General features: G+C 38.1%; 2 protein-coding genes across 2 annotated transcripts; both read left to right on the plus strand.

Annotated features, from left to right (window-relative positions):
- The first annotated feature begins 11,507 nt into the window (after positions 1 to 11,507).
- On the plus strand, positions 11,508 to 18,696 carry poglut2 (protein O-glucosyltransferase 2). Its single transcript, XM_015009718.2, has 10 exons — positions 11,508 to 11,966; positions 13,022 to 13,227; positions 13,349 to 13,554; positions 14,208 to 14,285; positions 14,443 to 14,615; positions 15,515 to 15,752; positions 16,873 to 17,082; positions 17,842 to 17,931; positions 18,039 to 18,143; positions 18,555 to 18,696. The coding sequence occupies exons 1-10, from the start codon at positions 11,779 to 11,781 to the stop codon at positions 18,570 to 18,572; spliced, it is 1,512 nt and encodes a 503-aa protein (XP_014865204.1). The 5' UTR covers positions 11,508 to 11,778; the 3' UTR covers positions 18,573 to 18,696.
- Positions 18,697 to 18,834: 138 nt separating this feature from the next.
- Positions 18,835 to 21,396, plus strand: tex30 (testis expressed 30). Its single transcript, XM_015009720.2, has 5 exons — positions 18,835 to 19,081; positions 19,250 to 19,486; positions 19,990 to 20,041; positions 20,149 to 20,363; positions 21,174 to 21,396. The coding sequence occupies exons 1-5, from the start codon at positions 19,013 to 19,015 to the stop codon at positions 21,342 to 21,344; spliced, it is 744 nt and encodes a 247-aa protein (XP_014865206.2). The 5' UTR covers positions 18,835 to 19,012; the 3' UTR covers positions 21,345 to 21,396.
- Positions 21,397 to 22,162: the final 766 nt, after the last annotated feature.

The raw sequence follows: 22,162 nt of genomic DNA on the forward strand, positions 1-22,162 counted from the left end.
GGGGCTTCGGCAGACACACAAACACACCTACCGCTGTCCTGCTGACTTGTTTGCGTCCGTCCGTCAGTCAGAATGTCAACTCGTCTTGTGGCCCTGTGTCATCTGAACATGCCTTCAGCTGCGTCATCTTGTCTTGGACGATGTACGAACTGGGTGGGTCATGTCATCTTTATAGAAGAGCAGCTAAATCTTTCACAGGCTTTTTGCTTGGTACTGCTTTTATGGCCAAGGGAGATCTCCTCTTTTTGTTTCGTTTTAGGTTGTTTAATCAACAAGGAGAGCTTGGGTATTCTGGGGTTTAAAGATCCAATGTTCAACTTTTTTTTCGATAAAAGCACTTTGGAAAATTATTCGTAACCCTTGACCTTTTCCACATTTTGTCCCATTATCACCAGAAAACATCATTGTATTTTACTGTGTTTTATGTAATGCAACAAAACAAAGTTGCACACGATTGTGAAATGAAAGGAAGCTGTTTTTCAAACTTTTTGTTTACCAAAAAAGTTAAATCTGCAGAGTGAAACTGGTTTGAAAACCATGTAAGCTTTTTCTTCAATAAGTTTAATGATTGTGTTGGCCTGACAAAATCTTGACAAAATGCATTGATGTTCTTGGTTTGAATTGGACAAAAGGTGGTAAAGGTTTAAGGAATAAAATATTTTAATGGCACGGGTAGTACAAATCTATGTAAAAGATAATTACGTAGATTGGATATTTTGCCATCACAATACTGTAAAGTGCTGAAAAACAGTTGCAGCCTTTTAATATCCGTTTAGATTCGATTAATCTGTTTGATAAGCGTACACCAGGCTCTGCACCTATCTGTACTTGCTTTTCCATAAAGCCTCCACTTTTTGTAACATCAGTCTAAGAGTGCAGTACTGAACGTCTCTTGGCTCTGAATTATTCAGAAATGCAGCAATACGGAAATACTTTCATGATGGAAGCTTTAAGCACACAATGAAGGAGTGGGACGCAGAATGCCGAGATGGAGTTAAAGAAGCTTTTGAAATTGGTGCAGTTTGTAGAGTGTAAGTGTGTGTGGGTTTGCGTGTCTCGCCAGATGGAGTCCTGCCAGTGACTAAGGACTAGTATGATGTCAATAAAGTTAAAGCATAAATGTGTATGTGTTTCTTCATGTGTGCGGGTGTTTATGTTTCAGGTAGAGGTGGTGTTTCTGTCCAGGTGTCTTTACTGTGAATATTCACTTTGCTTCTAAGTGTTTGACATCCATTCACAGGCATTTTTGTTGCAGTGTTTTGCATCACTTAGTCAAGAAATGAGCCATGTTTGAGTTTTAAAAATGTTTCGACCATGCTTATCACTCCTTTTCCTTCCTGTATGCCCTTTTTCTTTTTAACCGCTTGTCCTGCCATACCTCCTTTCTGTTGTGCTGCCATTCCTCCCCACTAATCTTTCACCAACTCTTGTAAAAAAAAAAAAAAAAAAAACGTTTTCCACAACTTTACCTTATGTTTCTTTCCCTCTTGCTCCTCTTCTCCCCATCATTGCTTCCCATATGTCTCCTCATTCTTTGTTTCCACCATGCCTGTGTATTCGGCCATTGTTCTTGCCGCCGCTGCTACAGAGAGTCGTGAAAACTCCTTCAGCCGCTCTCGCAGTTCCAGCGTGTCTAGCATTGACAGGGACACCAAAGAAGCTATCACCACACTGCAGTTTGGAGAGTCCTATGGACGCAAGAGTGATGCCCTGCCCACACCATGTCTGTGGGTAGGGACTAGCTTAGGAGTGGTCATCCTTATCCCACTATCGATCCCCACTGACCACGAGGAGAGGATGGAGGACCCTGTCACTGTTGGCCCTAGTGGTAAGCACCAGCACTTCTAGGTTTTTACTGACACAAAGTGTCGCTCATGGACTGTTTTTATTTGTGTTGTTTTAAAAGAGGAAAAATATGTATGTGAATAATAAGTGGAAAAGCCTTACTGGCATTACAGCAATCAAACTCTTGCTGTAATGCCAGAGTTAATTTTACATAATTAAAGTGCTCAAATTAAAGGTTGTTGCATTTTCCCTGTTTTTTTTTTTTTTTTCTCAGAATGGTATTTTAATAAAAATAGTGTAAGGGAACTGAACAAACTGTATTTCTCTGTTTTTCTTTGTTTGTTGTTTTCCTCTTAAATTGTGTGATTACATGCCCATCTACTCTAAAACCTCTCAAAATACCATGTTTCTGCAAAAGAGGCCCTTTTAGTATAATGGCAGGATATTTTCTGCAGACTTAAGTGCTCCACATTTCACTCTTAGAACAATGTAAGTCAAACACAGCAAGCATAGGTAGCTCATTTATTTCAATTGGATTTAATCTGTAGTGGAAGATAACTTTTACAGGAATTTATCATTCTTGATCTAGTAAATTACTGCCATCACTCAAGAGTTCAAACGGGTTTGCTGCTTCGCCGTTTACTTTGAACAAGATTAAATAGCAGCAGGCAAACATGCACTAGTCGTCCTTATTCCTCTGAAGTAAAACAGAAACCTTGTGTAAAGTAATGGCTTTCTAAAGAATTGGCTGTCTTAAGTAAAACAGCTGAAACAAACTTGTTTTTACAATCTATGTTTTTCAGTTGTCCAAATCTTGAAGACATCAGTCTGGTCATAAGTGTAACTAAGAAAACATTAGCAGCTGTCGGTAAAAATACTGGCAATCGTGTAATCATATGTGCATTTCTTAAGCTTATTTATGAAATCTAAACTTTAAATTACTTTAACAGATATTGTTATGGATCCAACAACTCCATAGCTTCTACATTTGCGGCCTTGAAAATTGTGGACCACTTGACTCTTATCTCTTGTTTGTCCTTTCCAAACTTCCCAGGAGCAGTCCAAATGTTAAAAGGCTCTGTGCTTCGCTTTGGTTTCTTGGACTGCAATGGAGCTCTAATTCAGAGCCCATATGAGGTTTGGCGGGACCTGAATGCCCCAGAGGACCCTGACAGACCACGGAGGCGCAAGCTGGTCCACTTTTCCCCGTCCTCTTCCCAGGATGCCTTTGGAGAGGGACATTTGGCCGTGGTGTGCTCTGAGAGGCAGGCTAAAGTCTTCTTGATGCCCTCACAGTCATGCCTCTTTGTCCACAACATCACAGAGTCGTCCTTTGTGCTTCGAGCTGACGTGGTATCTCTGTGCAACAGTGTGTGCCTGGCCTGCTTCTGCGCTAATGGACACGTCATGACACTCAGGTAAGATTGATCTGCAGCGCTCAGAGTGCTGCATGTGTAAGATGTACACGTAAACCAAAATGTAAGAAAAAGGATCATTTAGAAAGTTTCTTACCAGTAAAAGTCTGAAAAGCACAGCATGCATTTCCAGCTATCTTGAATCAGCACTTTTTGCAACTTTAAAGGGGATATCATGCTTTTAAATCCTCCCTTTTCCCATTTAAATCATTTACTCGTGCTGTACATAAAGCTGTCTGAATGTCTCATTATACGAGCTCCACAAGCCCCTTTTGTATCCCTGTTCTGATTTGTGCCTGAGCAACTCACTTCGGTGTGGTTTCTTTAAATGCAGCTTAAGCATTTATTTACAATGATCAAGCTGCACAGAATTTTACCATCCATCTTCACATGTTCAAGCCAGAATTGCTACCAAAATTTCTACCAAAACTGATGCTATGGAACAATGTGATGAATTGTGTGGGTTAATACACCCAACATCTGAACACGTCGATCCACTTGTAGTTTCGGGCTCCTTCAACTTAGACTTCAAAATTGCTGCAAGAAATAAAACTGGAAGTGTCACAAAATTGGTTAGCCAGAAATTCATGGCCTTTTCTTTTTTTTGGGCAGTTCTGAAGCAAATGCTGTGTTTTATTGCTCGGAGAAAAGTGCAACAGAGAACAGAGAAACTGAACAGATAGAAAATATCTGAAAATATAAAGATATCTACACAGCATCAGAGAAAAATTCAACTTTTCTGCATTCCTATGGACTCCAAGTACACAACAAAATGCATCCAAGAACTAAAAAATTGGATGTTGCATGATGTGTCTTCTTTAAGTCTTATTGGAATTGTCTTGTAATAATCTTCTCACATCAAAATAGGGAGATTTTTTTGTCAAGTCCAGATGAGAACTGCTAAAATTAACTGCATAGTTACAGTCAGATTGAGATACCAACATTTACAAATATACTCGATTGATTCCGCTCAATATTTTTCATTTAAAGCGCCTGATCTGATGCATTTCAGACATGAATATTAAAACATAATTCATCTGGATATGCATTGGCTTTCTAGTCTTCTCTCGTGCACTTTGTAGATCTAATGTTCTCAAAGTTGAGAAAATCTGCTTCGAGAAATTACTCTTCACTACTCAGCTGGAAGCTAATTGGTTTTATTTGAATATCTGATTTCCTTTTCACTGCTGGGCATAAAGTTAGCTCTCACTTCCCATTTGTTTTGTTTTTTTTGTTTAGAAAGTAACTCACATGATCTAAGTGTTCACCAGGTGTCTAACGTGTCTCTCTTTCACTCCTGTCATTCGTCTCGCAGTTTGCCCAGCTTAAGACCGCTGATGGATGTCAATTACCTGCCTCTGACAGACATGCGCATAGCAAGAACCTTTTGTTTCACCAATGAGGGGCAGGCACTGTATCTCAGCTCCCCGACAGAAATCCAGAGAATTACATACAGCCAGGAAATGTGTGACAACCTGCAGGTGAGCACTGTGGTTCTGTGCATAGGTATGTATCTTTTGGTTGGGAAAAGCAGCGGCGCTGTGAAGGAGCTGTATCCATTATTCATGCCCCTGTTAAAGCCCAGGGCGGACGGCGGGATTAGGCGTCAGATGTCACTTTGGTTATACATGGTGCAAACTTCAAAGGATTGAACATTTATATGGTTTTACTGTGTAAATGTGTTCATTTAAATATGAGCATCATCATAGATATTTATTGGTCAGAGCTGACGTTCCACACTTGCAGCACATGGATGTGGATTAAGTCATGTGATGTTTCCATAGTGCCATCTAGAGGCAAAGGTGGTCACAGTGTCATTACTGATGTGTTGGCGTTGTACCTCTAAGAAAAATGGCTGAAATATGAGTCTTAAAGTTTTAATTTTTGCTCTCTATTTGTTCATTTCAGGAAATGCTTGGGGAACTGTTTACTCCAATAGAAACACCAGAAGCTCAAAACAGAGGATTTTTAAAGGGCTTCTTTGGAGGAAACGCCCATACTTTCGACAGAGAGGAGCTTTGTGCGTCTTTTTATTATTTAATCATAACTTGTCATGCATTGCATCTAGAAACCTAACTTATTCATTAACAATAAGACAACATGAGACAATTAACCCTTTCAAGATTAATTCAACAGCTAAAATACACATTAAGAGCACCAGAGGGATAACAGTTTATGAAAATGTCATTTTGCCTGATGTGGTTCCCAGTTGGTGAGGCAGCAGCTGGGAAGGCTTCTCGGAGTCTGGCACAGCACATCCCCGGCCAGGGAGGTGTAGAAGGCATGAAGGTGGCGGCGAGTGGAGCGGTGGGGGAGCTGGCTCGGGCTCGCATCGCTCTGGATGAGAGAGGCCAGAGGCTGGGGGAGCTGGAGGAGCGGACCGCCCTGATGATGACCAGTGCAGAAACTTTCTCCAAACATGCGCATGAGGTGAGGATAGAAGACAATATTTATGTTTAAGGGTCCACAGTGAAGGCAGCCATACTGTCAGTAATGTTTCATAGGTCTGCACGACGTTACGGTTTTACTGCTTGCTTTTTTGCCACATTTCTCTCACCTCTCTTTATTTAATCATTATCACAATGTTCTCATGCCCATGAGCTTCGGTATCTCAAACACAAAAAATATATATATATTTTTTAACATCAGGGAGAGAGAAATCCATCCAGTTTCAATGAGTAGTGTTTGAAAGGTAATATTCTACCAAATATTCCTTTCAAGCACCTTGTTCCAACTGTGATATTATGCACATTAGTACTACAATTATAACTGCAAATTTCTGCATTCTTATTCATTTTCACTTCAGTAACAGATATTCCAACCTAGAAGGTGTTACTGCAAGATTTTAATTCAGTGTTTTAACAACATACCACCTCCAACATGGATTGCTTCATCATTTTTGTCTAAAGTCTTGATTCAGAGCACAGAACTACAAACTTGAATAATCTAATGAATTGCTCCTGCAGATGATGTATTATTGCAGAGCAATTACCTGAATGCTATGCTACTGCTAGCATATTTATTCTGATTTGACATTTTTTTTAGACGAAGAAAATGTGCATTTACATCCCGCTCTCATTGTGCAATCAGCTAGTTGAGGCTTCAGAGACGTCTCATTTGACTTTTACCACAGGTTGAGGAAACTGATGAATACTGAAGGGTGTGAGTGATTTAGCATGGGAGAAGGGCCCACAGCAGCACTCTGTGGTGGTTGGGAAGAGCAGGAATGATACGTGGTTTCATGTCAGAGATTTCATAAGCCACAAGATCTATTAGTTGATTTTTTTTTATTGATTTTTTTTTTATTTTTATAAAAGTTGCATTACATTGATAAGGAGCTGCAGCAGCCAATACAGTCATTCATTTACAGTCTCTCTTGTAAAGGTTGAAAAACACTTGGCTCGTTAGAGGGAACCCAAGAAAATCATATCTTTTGCAAGAAGTGATTTTTTTTTTTTTTATGGATTGCAGGAAATACGGTTTGCAAGCTAACATTGGTATGACTGACTTGGACTTGCATTGCTGTTGGCCCTGACAGCTGCTGTTTTCAAATTATTGGCAAAATCCTTTTATGATGACAAAAACAAGCCCCCCCATGTTGAGGAAAAAGTAACCAAATTCATCGGAGGCTCAGCTACTGTTTATTTTAACTCTTTGATTTATTAACCAACAGCATATGACTCTGTCTTTTTGCAGCTGATGCTGAAGTGTAAGGACAAGAAGTGGTACCAGTTCTAACATCGGGACGGCGGGACGAGGCTGCCGCTGGCCTATCAAGAACTTCATGCTGCGACTGGACTTTCACATATGAAATGAAAGCAATCAGAAGAGACAGAAGAGTGACTTTGTCTTTACAGCTTTTAGAACTAGCTGTGTGTACTTCAGTGTCACTTTGCTGAAGGACGAGAGCAGGTTTATTCCTCGTCTAGACGGGAGGTAATACGGACAGTTGGGGACAGTTTGACGGTCTAAAGAAAGAACTTGAAATATCCAACAATTTGGTGTGAGTGTGTGTGTGCGTGTTTGTCTGAGTGTGAGCTTGTATGGTTGGGATTTCTGGATCTTACTGTGTAGATACTCAAAAGTTATGAAACCAACAAGAAATGCATGAAACAGCAATGGATGAGTATTAAAAAATATCCAACTGCCATATTAAAAAGCAGCATGCTAATTTAAGAGGAGATTTAAAATGATTAAAAAAAGAACTTTTATTTATGATGTAAGCCAACGACAGAAACTATGAAAAACTTTATATTTTTGAGATACTGGCAAAAAAAGAAAAAAAAAACAACTATATCTAAAAAGGGAATCATATAACTGCATTGCTATTAAGCCAAAACTTGTGTTACTTTCCCTTTTTTAATTTTCATTTATGGTTAATTTTATTAGTCTTTTTATTAGTCTAAGCAAATATTACTTAATACAATATAAATGCACATAAATAACTATCTACACAGACTTGGAATAATGTAATATTCAAACTTTCTTCTAACTTCATTTACTCTGGGCTGCACAATGCAAATTTAAATAAGTAGTAATAACACTTAACTCTGCAAAGTCTGATCACCCTAACGTGTTTTCACTGTTTGAGCTGCTGCTACTCTCAAATACATTGGATGACAAAGACGGACAACTCCATACTCAAAAGGTGTGTAAAAACAGCAACTGAAGTGACATAGATGAGGACAGTGTATTCTGAATCGTGTGTTTATATCTGTTGTACAAACCTATATACAGTTTGTGTGCCATAAAAAGCAAGTAGGAGGAATCTTTTCACTGGAAGCTTAAGCAAGACGAGGTCATTAGCGGGAGCGATAGATCTTAAAGAATTACACATGAAGTTTTTCGTAGAGGGCATATCAAAACTCATTTCCTTTTTTTCTTTAAACAATATATATAAGGGCAGTGGAGGTTTTTGAAATGGGTGAATTTGCAGGACTGCATCCGGTTGAAGGGTGGCACTAGCACTTGGGAGGAAAAACTATTCTCTAATCCATCTATTGCATACCAACTGGTTTTATTATTGCTTATCTGCATGTTTATTCAATTGGGACTCAGGATCAACAGAGAAAATATGTCCCTGTATCGTGGGTAGAGAAAGACTCTTAGGTTGGCACCTGGATCACAACTTTTAATTTGGTCCACAATGAAGAACTTTCTTTTCTTTAAATTAGTACTGAATGTATTTTGTAATTTCTTTTTCTTTTCTTTTTTTTAAATACGAATAATTTCAACCGGTCAAACTTTGAAGGTTTATTAATCTACATGAGCGGTAGATTTAAGACACATTAAAACCTTTATTCTGTTTATGAAAACACAAAAATTTAATTATTTTATCTTTTTTTTCTTTTTTTACATTTTGGCACTGAAACATAAAAATCTGGAGCCAGAAGGAAAGGGACTCGCGTAGGTCACCTTTAATGCAAGTAAGCTAAGGCGTTTTTTTATGTAGGTCTTTAACAGCCTCTGTTGGATGTCAAAGTTTAGCAAGCCTTTGGGTTGTGTGTGTGCGTGCGTGTGTGTGTGTGTGTGTGTTCAAGAAAGATTTCAAATATTACTTTTTTTCTGTCAAAGCAATCAAAAAATGTGCCCTCCCATCTTTTCAGTGTTAAACCCAAATAGGCATTTACTCGCAACCCAGGACGGCGTGCGCTGTGATTTTCAGTTTTTCCGATAAAAGTGAGTTGAGATCACATCAGTTTCATCTCTGCCGTCTGTGAGTAGTGTATCTGTAAACAGTTCAGGGGAAATAACAGAATTTTTTTTTTTAGTGATGTTCAAATGTTGAGTCAGTGAAGAAAAATATGTATATGTGTAAAACATTTGCAGAAATTTCAACTTGAGGCAAAAATGGTTGTTTTTTTCTTTCTTTTCAATATTGTTCTTACTGACTATGATATCCTTGTGTCGCAGTCAAATATTTGATGGTTACAGCCTCTTCACTGATGGCTTATGTATTTTTAAAAGCAACTAATGTTTTATGATACATGGTCGTGTATCAAATTGTGATTGTGTTGTACGTCAGTGGGTAGCCACACGACACAGACTAACAGCGTCAAACAAGAAGGATATTTTGTACTTGTGAACTCGTCTGTATTTTGAACTGACATGAAAAAAAAAAAAATCCAAGGGTACCAACTTTGATCACTCGCGTGTTTTTTATCCTTTGGAGCATCACCACATCGAGGGTAAAATAAATTGCCTCGGTCAAGTAGAGGCCGGTTTCACATCCAAGATGAGACGTACATTAAATGCATTTAAAATCTGTAAAACAAAGATCCACAAGTAAATCGGTAATTTCCACCAGATTTGTCGGGCTGCTGAGACATTCCTTAGACTCAAATGGCCTTCATACAAACATAAACTAACCTAACCATTCTGAGCTTTCACAGTGGAGCTTCATGAATAAAAAGAAAAAAACACCATGATTTTGATTCAATAATACATCATCCTCTTATCTCTGTACCGTCAGTGACATTTGTGTTCTGTGCAGTTCTTTCAGTGGCAGAGAATACGCATAAAAAGAAAACAAAACCAAAATTCAGAAGGAAAAACAAAAACAAAACAAAAAAATCTGACTTCTGCTGACAGGGTGTTTTGTTAAGCTTTTTTTTTTTCTGTTTTTGGTTTGTATGTTTTCAGTTTTTATATTAACTGTACAGTTTAACTTTGGGTGAAAGGTAAAACATACAAAAAATGATTTCTGTATTTGTTCTACCTGTTACTGCTGGTACTATACTATCTGGTATTCTGGCTCTGTCTAAATCACTGGAACTATGTAGTTCTTCACAATGTAGTATGCTGAAATGGCATTTTTTGGTTTTCTCAATAATGGCAACAACGTTTGTCTTATTTCAATGGATTCCACTTTTTGTTCTTGATATATTCTAGTGTAATAGAAATAACTTGATAAAAAAGGTCTGAAAATATGTTGATGCAAAAGCAAAACTGAAATAAACATTGATTGATGTACACACTGGAAATCTCTGTTCCTTTGGCCTCCAATGCTGTCATGCTCTTTTATCAGAGTACAGGAAATGTAATTTTAGGAGTGAAACATTAAGGAAAGCAATTACATTTACACTTAGAACCGTTTTATTTGAAAATATATATTTTCAAAAATATTCTGACTGCTGATTCAAGTGGAACAAATTGGTATTATGTTCCATTTGTACTCAGAAAAAAATTGACATTTAAACAGCTTGAAGCTCAAAACATAAATTGTAACTCTCCTTTAAGTCAAAGATACAATTATAGAAGTTGGTGGCTCACCTTTGACTCCAATATGGCTCCTGCAAATACCAGAGAAAATTATGGTTACAGCAAACAGCTTAATTACTCTTGTGTCTCACTAAATCCATTATGTTGATAGTAGAGTTTGACCGTCATTAGTGAAAATGTTATGTTTGAATGCACTACATAGGGGAAAAAACATTTTCATCTTGTTTTGCTAATTGTAGTTATTCTGGTCACTGAGCAGAACAACTAGCAAATCCCCAATGTTTTTGCATGAAACACTGTTAAATTGAGGTTAATACTAAGTCTAAGCTCTTAATTTTTTAGCAAAATGTAGTGCAGCAATGCAGAAGATATTTTGCTAATACAGCTCAAAGAGCCATGAGTCTGTTATAAACATATTTTGTCTGTTTTGATGCTAAGATCAAAACTTAGGCTCAATTTACTGAAGAAAGTCAGCGTGTACTCAATTCTATGGTTACCTTCCAGCAAGATTGTCCTGGATTTAAATTCTGCCCTCCTCTCTTTTTTGTGGTCCTATGTTAGACTTGTGGTTTCCAGCTACTTTGGCTCTGGTCCAAAGGATGACAGTTTGGTTACTTTGTCTCTGTAAATTGTGAGATGTTAATCTGCATGGTTTTTTGATCTGTGTATCTCTATGTTGCACAATGATGAACTCGCAACCTGTCCAGGGTTTATCCTGGCTCTCGCCAAATCACCATTTGAGTTAAATAAGAACCGCATAGACAGTGGACATAGATAATGAATAGATATGCTTTTTATATTAGTTTTTTAATATTGTTTGATAATGTCTCTGAAGGTCATTAGATTGACAATTTTTCCTATTTCAAAACATTGTTTTTTCCCCCCTATTCCATTCTATAGATAAACTCCTCCTGCGCCGCCGTAGCTGTGTCATGTGCCGGGCAATATAAAAAGAGCAGACCTAGCCAATTATATTTTATTTTACTTCCGCGTTTCTCTCCAATCATGTTCTTGTTTAGTATTTTGTTGCTCCTGAAGCCAATTGTTGCTACAGTTCCTCGAAGCCTCAACCAATAGGAGCTCCTCCCTGCCAGGTCTGAGCCCGCCTCCCAGGTTTATTTAGCAGATTCCCGAAGTTTAGCTGAACTGCAAGAAAATACTTGTAAAGCAGAAATAATATGAAGTTTATTTTAAACAGACATTAAATATTAGCAATGCCGCTGCTGCCTGGAGCATTTGCAGATGGAAACAGAACATATTAAGACACGACCCTTGTGTTTCTCATCTTTTGGTGGGCTTCAGCAGAAGACGGCAGTGAGAAAAAAGGCTCGACCGAAAGAAAAGAAGACCTGGCGTTATGTCTGTTCGACTGTTGCTGCTGCTGGTTTTTAGTCTGGAGGTGTTCAGGTGTGAGCTATCCGGAGAAAAGGTTGGCTCGGTCATCAGCGCTGCTAAAACGTTGGTGTGGGGACCAGGGCTGGAGGCGGACATCGTCCTCCCTGCTCGATTCTTTTATATTCAGGCGGTGGACAGCTCAGGGAAAAAGTGAGTAAATCTGGCCTGGTCTGCGTATGTTGTTCTCCCTCCCTCAATCCCAAGTAATGGATGTTTTTTTAATGTGAAACATTGAAAGTTTTCCTATTTTTTTAATAGTTTGCCGTCAACCGTCCTCCAAAAATAAATAACTAAAAATCGATTTTTGGACGTTGTTTCTAAACAAGAGTGCAGACAGGTACAACTCAGTTTAGTTTAGTTATATAGCGATGTTTTATAATAGATGTATGGCCCTTTACAGAAAGCAGTTTCGGTTTGGACCCAATCGGACAGAATTCTAAATCAAGTCGACTCAATCTATTTTAAGTCCAGTTCTTAAAGTAAAGGTCGAGGCCCAGCTGTGGATCAGAACACTTAATGGTCTGTAAACCATTTGCATTTAAAGAGAACTGTAACATCCTGCTACAACAACTGGTACAATATCTGAGAATATATCAAATATCTTTAAAAAAATTAATAAATAAAAAAAAACGGAGTAGCATATAATCATCAAACACATTTTAATATTAGGTAAAGATATCCCGGGCAAATATTTCAAATATTGACTTCACTTCTGGCTGAAAAAAAGCATTTATTCTCTCTGCTCTGATAATAGTTATCAAAACTGGAAAAAGCTGCTACTGTATACAGTAACAGCTTTTTATACAAGCTGTATACAGTTTTTTATACAAGACTTTTTATACAAGACTGTATACAGTCTGCATGTAACACTAAATATATTTAGTGTTGCATGCAGACTGTCTCATCTGTTTACAGTTTCTATTTTCTCTGTTTGCTAAAGTAAAAAAGTTGAAACTTAGAACTAGAGAGAACACATGGAGCTGACCTTCAGGCAGTTTCGTCACACATCTTTTGTCCTCTGAGGGGAAAAAAACAAACAAACTTTAAAGGTTTCACATTTAGGGTGTGTTCTCTGTTTAGCTGTATCATTTTCACTCATTTTGCGCAGAGAGCAACAGTAGATATCAGATTTAATTTTAAGCAGGCAGTGTAATCTTAAACTATTTCCAATCGTGAATGATCTCTCTGTATCCTGATGCTTTTAGTTTAACTTCGTCGCCTGGAGAGAAGACTTTTGAGGTAAAGATGGTCTCCCCAACAGAGCAGTTCACCAGGATCTGGATTCAAGTTCTTGATCGTCGGGATGGGTCGTTCTTGGTCCGCTACAGGATGTACGCCACCTATACTGACCTGCGCATCCATGTTCTGCTGAAAGCCCAGCATGTTGCCAAGTCACCCTATATTCTCCAAGGTAGAAAGCTGTTCAAGTTGTCATAACAATGTGTGTCAAAAGATTACATTTTTGAAGTGGAACTTCAACATTGTTGCTATGACACAGGGTGAAAAAGCATGAATGTGTCTCTCCTTCCCAGGCCGAGTGTACCACGAAGGCTGTGACTGTCCTCAGCCAAGTGGTTCTGTATGGGAGAAAAACATGCGCTGTCCTGAGTCCTTCGCCCAGATAAGCAGGGATCTCTCCCTTTATGCGAGTGTCGATCCAGATCTGAACGCACAGGAGATCCCAAAGCGCTTTGGGCAGCGCCAAAGCCTCTGTCATTACACAATTAAAGAAAACAAGGTACTTGGAAACATGTAATTATAAAAATTATACAAATTATAACTCACAGGTTCAATAAAAGAACAGCTAAAAAAAAATCCTAAATGCACCCCCTTACCCCTTAAGCTTTATTCAGATTTTGTAAAATTGCATTCACAAACATCAGTGTACCTGATTGAGATTTTATGAGATTAATCAACGCAAGTTGACCCATCATTCTAAAGTGTCACTCCCAACATGGCATCTTTTCAGAAATCGAATGGGTTTTTTGTTTTTATAAAGGAGCCCAGATTAACTTAAAAATCAATCTGAAATGCAAAAGAGGTAAGGGTGATTTATTTTTGCCAAAGGGTTTCCCCCAGGAAACTTGCGAAGCCTGGTGGTTGGAGCACTCGGGCAGTCATTCATCCAGTGGCCCACCGTGTTTTTGAGTTAAAAATTGTTTAAAGTTGACAGGAAACCTGAAAATATCACTTGATAATTATGTGTTATTGGAAGATTGATGCCTGAACACCAACTCTAAAATCTTAAAAATGCAAACATTAACAAAACAAAAGATGCGTATAAATAACTTAAGCCTGGTGGGGACACAAGTAAAGCCTGGGGGCCCGCCAAGCTTATAATGTACTGGGGGAAACCCTGCTTCTGCATTTTGTCCTTCCTTCTCCCTCCAGGTGTATGTGAAAACATTTGGAGAACATGTCGGCTTCAGAATCTTCATGGATGCCATCTTACTCTCACTCACAAGAAAGGTGAGCTTTAAAGTGAATAACCTAATACCCTTCAATTTAGAATATTGATCCTATCGAATGTGATGCTTCTCTTCTGCAAGGCTTTCATCATGAATATATATATGAGAACATCAGACAGGAGCTGAATCATTGATATTCTATAAGGGTGTGTTTGCAGGTTCGACTCCCTGATGTTGAGTTCTTTGTAAATCTGGGTGACTGGCCCCTGGAGAAGAGGAAACCCACTGATAAGCTCCATCCTATCTTTTCTTGGTGTGGCTCAAACAACACCAGAGATATCGTCATGCCCACTTACGACCTGACTGAGTCGGTTCTAGAGAGCATGGGAAGGTAGGGCCTTTGAATCAATGTGCGTATTAAGTGTTGCTTAGCACCAGAGTGAGTAGTATAATTCAGTCTCATTCAGCAAAAGCTTACAGGATTATTGTTATTATTATTATTATACACAATCAGCTATTTATGCAGGTGAACTTGGAGTGCACTCCAGGAGCTTTTTGAAAATGAAGCCTCTGCTGGTTTCGCTCAAGGGAATTTCTCTCATAAACTAAAATCAAAGGAAGTAATTTGTCTCTTCTTCCTGCCCTTGCAAAGATTTAAAAATAGACCAGCAGAAAACTGCTCCATTAGAACAGGCACCCTGTCCTTCAGTGCCTTGCCAGAGTTTTTACAACCCAGGAACTTTTTTATTTGCATTTAAAATCTCTAACTTCGATGTATTTAATGTGATAGACCAATAGAACATTTTTTTACAGATAAGTCTGAAAAAAATGTGACATGCATTTGCAGTCTGCACCTGTTAATACATTGCAAAACTGACACTGATTGCAGCAGGAACACACAAAACAAACCCCACTGTTTATACTGAGGAGACTTATTATTATTTAAATGGAAAAGCAGAATATCAGCGTTTAAAATTTGCTTTTTTGAAAGATTAGATTTTAGGTCGCATCAATTAAATGAGTAGATTTTATTCATTTTGTGTCTACAGGAGACTTCATTTGCTTATAAAATGTTTCTATATAAATTATTACCTGTAATGTTTCTGCCGATTTATCACAATGACTTGGACTCTTATTTTATGCAAGAAGCACAGCCTGCAAATTTTATTTTGCTTTTTTAAGACACTGAGTTTGGCCAGATAGAAGTATATTTTGTCACACAGTTAGATTATTACCCTCTGGAACAGCAGGAGGCTTGACTTCAACTCTGTATTTTCCTGCACCGGACAGAGTGAGCCTGGACATGATGTCGGTCCAGGCCAACACGGGGCCGCCGTGGCCGGAGAAGAACGCCACGGCCTTCTGGAGGGGCCGGGACAGCCGCCAGGAGCGCCTACAGCTGGTCAAGCTGTCTAGAGCTCGCCCCGACTTTATAGATGCTGCTTTCACGAACTTCTTCTTCTTCAAACATGATGAGAGTCTCTACGGCCCGCTGGTCAAACACGTCTCTTTCTTTGATTTCTTCAAGGTGAGAGTGGTGAAGCTGCATGAAGACACGTCGTCTCTGTGCAATATGTCCTGAAACCAATTAGTCGTATCTTTATAGTTACTATTCAGGAATACTAGTTGCCAAGTTAAGTACAACTTTAGATGCAGAAGCAGTCAGTAAAAGTATGGAAAAAGAACACAAGGAGTATGGAAACATAAATTCCCCTTATTCCAAAGTTCTTTTTTGTGTCTTCCTTCTTTATGTCCTTCAGTTTTTGTGTCCTTTCCTCCTACTTTGTGAGCTTCTTCATTTTCCTTGTCTTTGCCTCCTTTTGTCATTCATTGTGCCCTTGTGTCATATTTTTCTTTTCTTGTATCCATTTTTTCATTTTCATTCTTGTCCTTTCTTCCGTCCTGTATATGTTAGTGCCTGGCATTTGTAGATCCCATAAGTTAAAAACTAGCCTAATATAAAAATGTCTGCCCTCTTCAGGAAGTTTTTGAATTTATATTTAAAAACAGGCAGAAGTGGACAGAGAAGTATGGAATACCTACATGTCAACTACCGTATTTTCCGCACTATAAGGCGCACCGCATTATAAGGCACGTAGAATAGACGCTACAGTAGAGGCTGGAGTTACGTTATGCATCCACTAGATGGAGCTGCACTAAACGGAATGTCAACAAAACAGTCCATCTCCAGTCGGCAAGGAGAGCCTTCCGCGACTGGGCCGGGGCGTGGCCGGACGATGATCACCCTTCTCCGTTCGCGCACAGCATGTTTGTGGAGAACGCGGTGCTAAATGACCTGCAGACGACCTGATTCTAGACGGTCGGTAGGTAGATAGGTCAGTCAAACTTCATTAATAGATCACAAACCAGCGTTCTGACAACTATCCCAGCATGCACCGCGCGCTTCTTCTTCTACCGGGGAAAATGAAGTCGGCGGCTGCTTGCCGTAGTTGCATGACCTGTTGTGGCTCAATATTGGTCCATATATAAGGCGCACCAGATTATAAGGCGCACTGTCAACTTTTGAGGACATTGAAGGTTTTTAGGTGCGCCTTATAGTGCGGAAAATACGGTATTTAGGAACTAATTTCTCTTCAGGAAGGTAATTATCTCACTTAATTTATTTCTCTCTTCTTCTTCACCTGCAGTACAAGTATCAGATAAACATTGATGGGACAGTAGCAGCCTACCGTCTGCCGTACCTGCTGGCAGGAGACAGTGTGGTCTTAAAGCAGGATTCCAGCTACTACGAGCATTTCTACAACGAGCTGCGGCCGTGGGAGCATTACATCCCGATAAAAGCAAACCTGGGCGACCTGCTGGAAAAGATCAAGTGGGCCCGAGACCACGATGACGAGGTGATCATATGTTGGATGATTACGGTCACTAAAACTGAATTGGTGTCGTTATGAACAACCATTTCACACACAGATTTTTTACTTTCTTTCTATTATCAAGAGAGCACACATTGTTACTTTTCAAGCAGAACCATCTACAGAATCCACTGTTAAAATCCCAACTGGACGAACAGAGTAATGGAAAAATGCAGGCCTGTCCTCATTATATCTGTTAAATAATGGTCACATTATTTTTGCATTATCAGATTTCTTCAGTTTGCTGTGTAATACTGTAGACAGTCCATTTAAGAATACATTATTCATGAGTATGAATTTATTGACTCGCTGAGTTTATTTTATGCCTCTCTGAGTTAACTATATATAAATCTATCAACAGGAGCTCATCAATTATACAATCCTTAGTGAAGTATTCATACCTCTTGAAATGGAATCATGATATAACCACAAACTGCTGTATATTTCAGCAGGATTTTGTGTACAAAATATAATCTGTCACTCAGGGGGCTTGGATACAAATGCAGAGTACACTTAGTCAGATTTTAGTTTGTAAAGAAGGTACAAATTGTTTACGTTCCTGTAATTTCACAAATAAGTTGAGATGCATTGTTTTTCTTTCATTTCAGGCTTGCTGGGTGTGTATTTTCTTTTAGGTTTTATATGTTTTAAAAGCATTAAATTCAACATGTGACCTATTGATTTTCCAGGGCGTAATTCCTCCTTGTGGTTCTGTTTTTTTTTAAAACTCTCATCTTTTTGCAGGCAAGGAAAATTGCCCTTTCAGGTCAGCAGTTTGCTCGCAGTCATTTAATGGGAGATAGGATATTCTGTTACTACTACACGCTTTTCAAGGTATCACTGCTGTATTTTTCCTTTACCCTTGCTGTTATACCAACCTGAATAAATCATGTTGGTTGTAAACAATATTCATAAAATAATTTTTGCTGTGCTTCATGAAGGAGTATTCCAGACTGCAGATCACAGAGCCTAAGGTTCGGGAGGGCATGGAGTTTGTAGAGCAACCTAAAGATGACTTGTTTCCATGTTCCTGCGACCGGACAGTGGTAAGGGATCTCAGCACGTTTCTTTTATACCAGGGCTGCTTAGAACAAGTGTTAAACGGCTAAAACATATTTACCAACAATGTACTTGTTTAAATGTGTGATTGCTTTATTGAAAAACTGTCTTTCTTCCCTCCATTAAATGGATCCTCTGTTGGCCAAAGTGATTAATTGTTATTAACTCACTTTAAAGTTTAAGAAACTAGATTTTCAGTTAAATTTATCTTTTTTGTAATAGTATTATACTATTGCTTCCAGTAACATACTTTCATTTTAAAGTATCTGGCTCCCTCTGCTGTACATGAGTTGCCACCGCACTACATTTTTTTTTTTTACTAATGCGGTTCGTCAAGTAGTCCTGAAAGGACAAACATGAGTGTTTCTTTTACTGTTTCACTGTTCTCCCTTTTTCAGGCAAAAGATGAACTTTGATCTTACACCATGGGAAGACCAATGCGTCATATCTGAAATTGCCAAGAGATTTTTTGAAGTTATGATTTGTTTATTATGAGATGAATGTCACTTTTTTATATAATTAAAATTCTTCTTTTTTACATTTCTGTGTTTTTTTTTATTTCCTTGCCTTTATTCAGCATTTACACATTGGTGCTACATTCACATAAAATCACTGTAAAAGTATTATTAGCCCTACAAAAACATCATAGTTTCCCCATTTTTTAAAATTGTCTTATGTGATGAACCGACACAGATAAGCGCATAGTTTTGAAATTAAAGGAAAATTCTACATTTTCTACGTGTTTTACGAAACATAGCAGCAGTTCAGACCTGAATTCAATATGTGGCACTATTCCAAAATTTATGTTCAGATAGGCAAAAACTGAATAATTGTAAATGCCACTCCTGAACGCTAGATGGCACTCATTTTCAGTCATTTTGAAGACTACAGAGAAGAACCGCCTGCAATGGACAAGTTTAATGAGGTAAGTGTTAAAATAACATACGAATTAAAAATATACGTCGTTTTCAAGCAGTTTAGGCTGAAATAATTCACACGGAGAGACTGCAGATGAGGATACACAGACTGTACGTCATGGAAAAGCGCAGTGAACTGTCCAGATGAATGACTTGCTTTTAAACGTATCTTTCAGGAACTTGTAAAAGTACCGTTCGGGACAAAGAGTCTGGACGCAGTCTTGTGTGTTCCAGCGTCACTGAATGATGTTCGGACAGCCGTCATACTAACACACGGTGCGGGAGGAGACATGAACTTCAAACATTTAGTTTCTCTTGCGCGCGCTCTGGCATCAGACGGTTTTCTCTGCCTCCGTTTCACATGCAAAGGCTTGAACTTGGCTTATAGAGTTAAAGCTTATAATGCTGTCTGGGTAAGTATTTATTGTTTCTGTTCAAAGAAAACTGCTGCAAAATTAAAGGAAAAATCAGGCTTGTGAGCTATTTTGACACTTGTTGAACAGAATTTTATAGTTTTTCAGTTTTGTCTTTCTCCTCCCTCCCCAAAAAACAAGCCTCTATGCAAAAATCCTTATAATGAAATTGCATAAGGCAAACTGCAGAATCAATTCAAAAGAGTTAAGTAAAAAAATAAAGTAGAATGTGACTTTTGTTTCAAGTAGTGAATAGAAACTGTTTTAAACTGTTTGCTTCAGTTAAATGTAGAAATATGTAAACTAGTGTGAATTTGACATACAGTTTGCAATAGCAGCTGATCAGATCTTTCTTGTGCCTCTTGTGATATCATTGACTGGAATTCATATAAGGCAAAATGTACATTGCATTTTAAGAAATTTGCATGTTGTGAAATCCTGCTGTTATTTTAATTGCAAAGTCCTCATTTAAATAAAAGAAACACTCATATTTGTCCTTTCAGGACTACTTGAAAACCTTGGAGAGGTTCACGTTGAAAAACATATTTTTTGGAGGTAAATAGAAAATGCCTCCTGTCCATGCTGATTTCCATTGATAATAGCTTCTTTGTGTTTTAGACAAACTACTGCACTAAATGGGATTCCTTTCATGATAAAATCAGGCAGGTCAATGGGATGCCGTGCGGCTGCAGCCCTCACCAGGCAGCTGAGCGATGAGTCTGAGGACGCAGTGCAGGGTGTCATCTGCCTCTCTTTCCCCCTGCACCCACCAGGAAAGACGCACTCCCGTCATCAGCGGAGTGAAGATTTAAAAATGCTGCCTGGGAGTGTTTGTGTGCTGTTTGTGTCTGGCACTGAGGACATAATGTGCAACGGGGTGAGGGTGAAAATGTTCTGCATTGGATGAGGAAATGGATTTACATTTGTAGATTTTTTTTTTTTTCACATTTGCTTTTGTTCTCCTTTTTTAATGTCCTGCCACAACATTTCAATCTGTTTCAGTCTGGATTTTGTATTGTTCCATTGCAACATCTTCATTCTGCATACTGCTATAGGTTTCATTTTTCAATATGGAGGTTAACACATAGCCAGAAATGCAATAAAATATTTTGAGATGTTCTATGTCTCAAAATATGGGAAAACTGAACAAAATTATTGAAAAAAATGACTTGCTGTGTTTGGGACCTTATATTTTCCCGACATGTTCCTGTAGCGCTTCCTAAATCTGTGGGCAGATACAGTTGTTTCTCTTAGATATTTTCTGATGTTTTTCCCAGCTTGCCGTTGTGTCAACACACATTTGTTGGTCATTTTGCTGATCATCACTTAAGTGCATTTTAGTGTTATCTGTCTGCTACATCTACTTTTTAAATTTTACAGAAGCAGTAAGACTGGGCTTAGTTTTTTCCATTGAGCTTATATTCTAAAGTAAAATATTTTATGATTGTAGTTTATGTATTCATACACATAAACCACCCCTCTTGCATGCAGAGCAGCTTATTTCATTCGACCATTTCTTCTCTACTGGTTTCACAGACTTTGTTTTTTTTTCTTCATCATTTATAATTCTGTTAAGTCTCCTTTTTAACTCTGCCTCTCTTTGATCAGTGTTTGCCAGGTGTGTACTTGAAGATTCAATGACATATCAGGCCACAGTGGTGACTTTTCTTCTTTTTTCTTTGCTCAGGACCTTTTTAATGAGGTGCTAAAAGATATGAAAGCTGAGGCTGAAGTTTTCTGGCTACAAGGAGGCAGCCACGGTCTGACTGTGAAAGGAAGGCCTGAGGATTCTGTAATGGATGAAGTGAACTTAAAAGTCCTCCAGTGGATAAAGGACAAAACAACATTGGGGAATTAACATTTGGTGTTTGTTTCAATGTGCTGTTAAATAAAGGATATCACTACTTAAATGTGCATAAATGACTTAATACTGCTTGCCGCATCATGTAATCATGAATTAAGATACATTTCTTTTTCAGTGTAGTTTTCAAAACAGACTTTTTTCTCTGATATAGTAAGTAAATAATAGTGCACAAGGAGAAGAAAATACATTTTAATGCAAGGTATGTAAGAACTTAAAGTTCAGGCTGTTACCACAGTATATTCTATTAGGCTTAGTTTACTATTATAATATTACAGTAAACTTTGCCTGCAGTACTTAATAGGTTATGATTTCCACACAATAAATTTAAATAATTGAATTAAGCCAGTCCCTTCGCGCTTAAAGACAAAAAAGACTAGAAATCACACTTCCAGTTGAGTGCAGTAAAGATGAAGCAGTGGTAATGAAGCTGTAAGAAAAATTACTTGGAGAAAACAAGGCAGATAAAAGCAGTAAGAGTGAAATAACACACTAGTTCAATATGTGATTAGGTAGAAAAGATTATCTGTATCTTCATTAAATTATCTATAGAACGGATAAGAATGATCAATTGTGGAGATCAAAACTACATTTTATAAGTGACTTTTTAAGATATCCATTTAAATGTTTTACTCCTCAACTGTACAAAGTTGCCTATTGGAAAAATACAAAGAATAGACAAAGATGGTATTGTAGATAATAACTGTACATGCATTAATGAATGAAATTATTTTCAAATAAAATATAAAAACTCTTTTTTAGGTATGCATTATTTTTATATGATGTCTATTAGCAATGAGAATGCAAATTTATAT

Source organism: Poecilia mexicana, unplaced genomic scaffold (genome assembly GCF_051168715.1).
Source record: "Poecilia mexicana isolate PSO_F unplaced genomic scaffold, ASM5116871v1 scaffold_2, whole genome shotgun sequence".
In the NCBI taxonomy this organism is placed as follows: domain Eukaryota; kingdom Metazoa; phylum Chordata; class Actinopteri; order Cyprinodontiformes; family Poeciliidae; genus Poecilia; species Poecilia mexicana.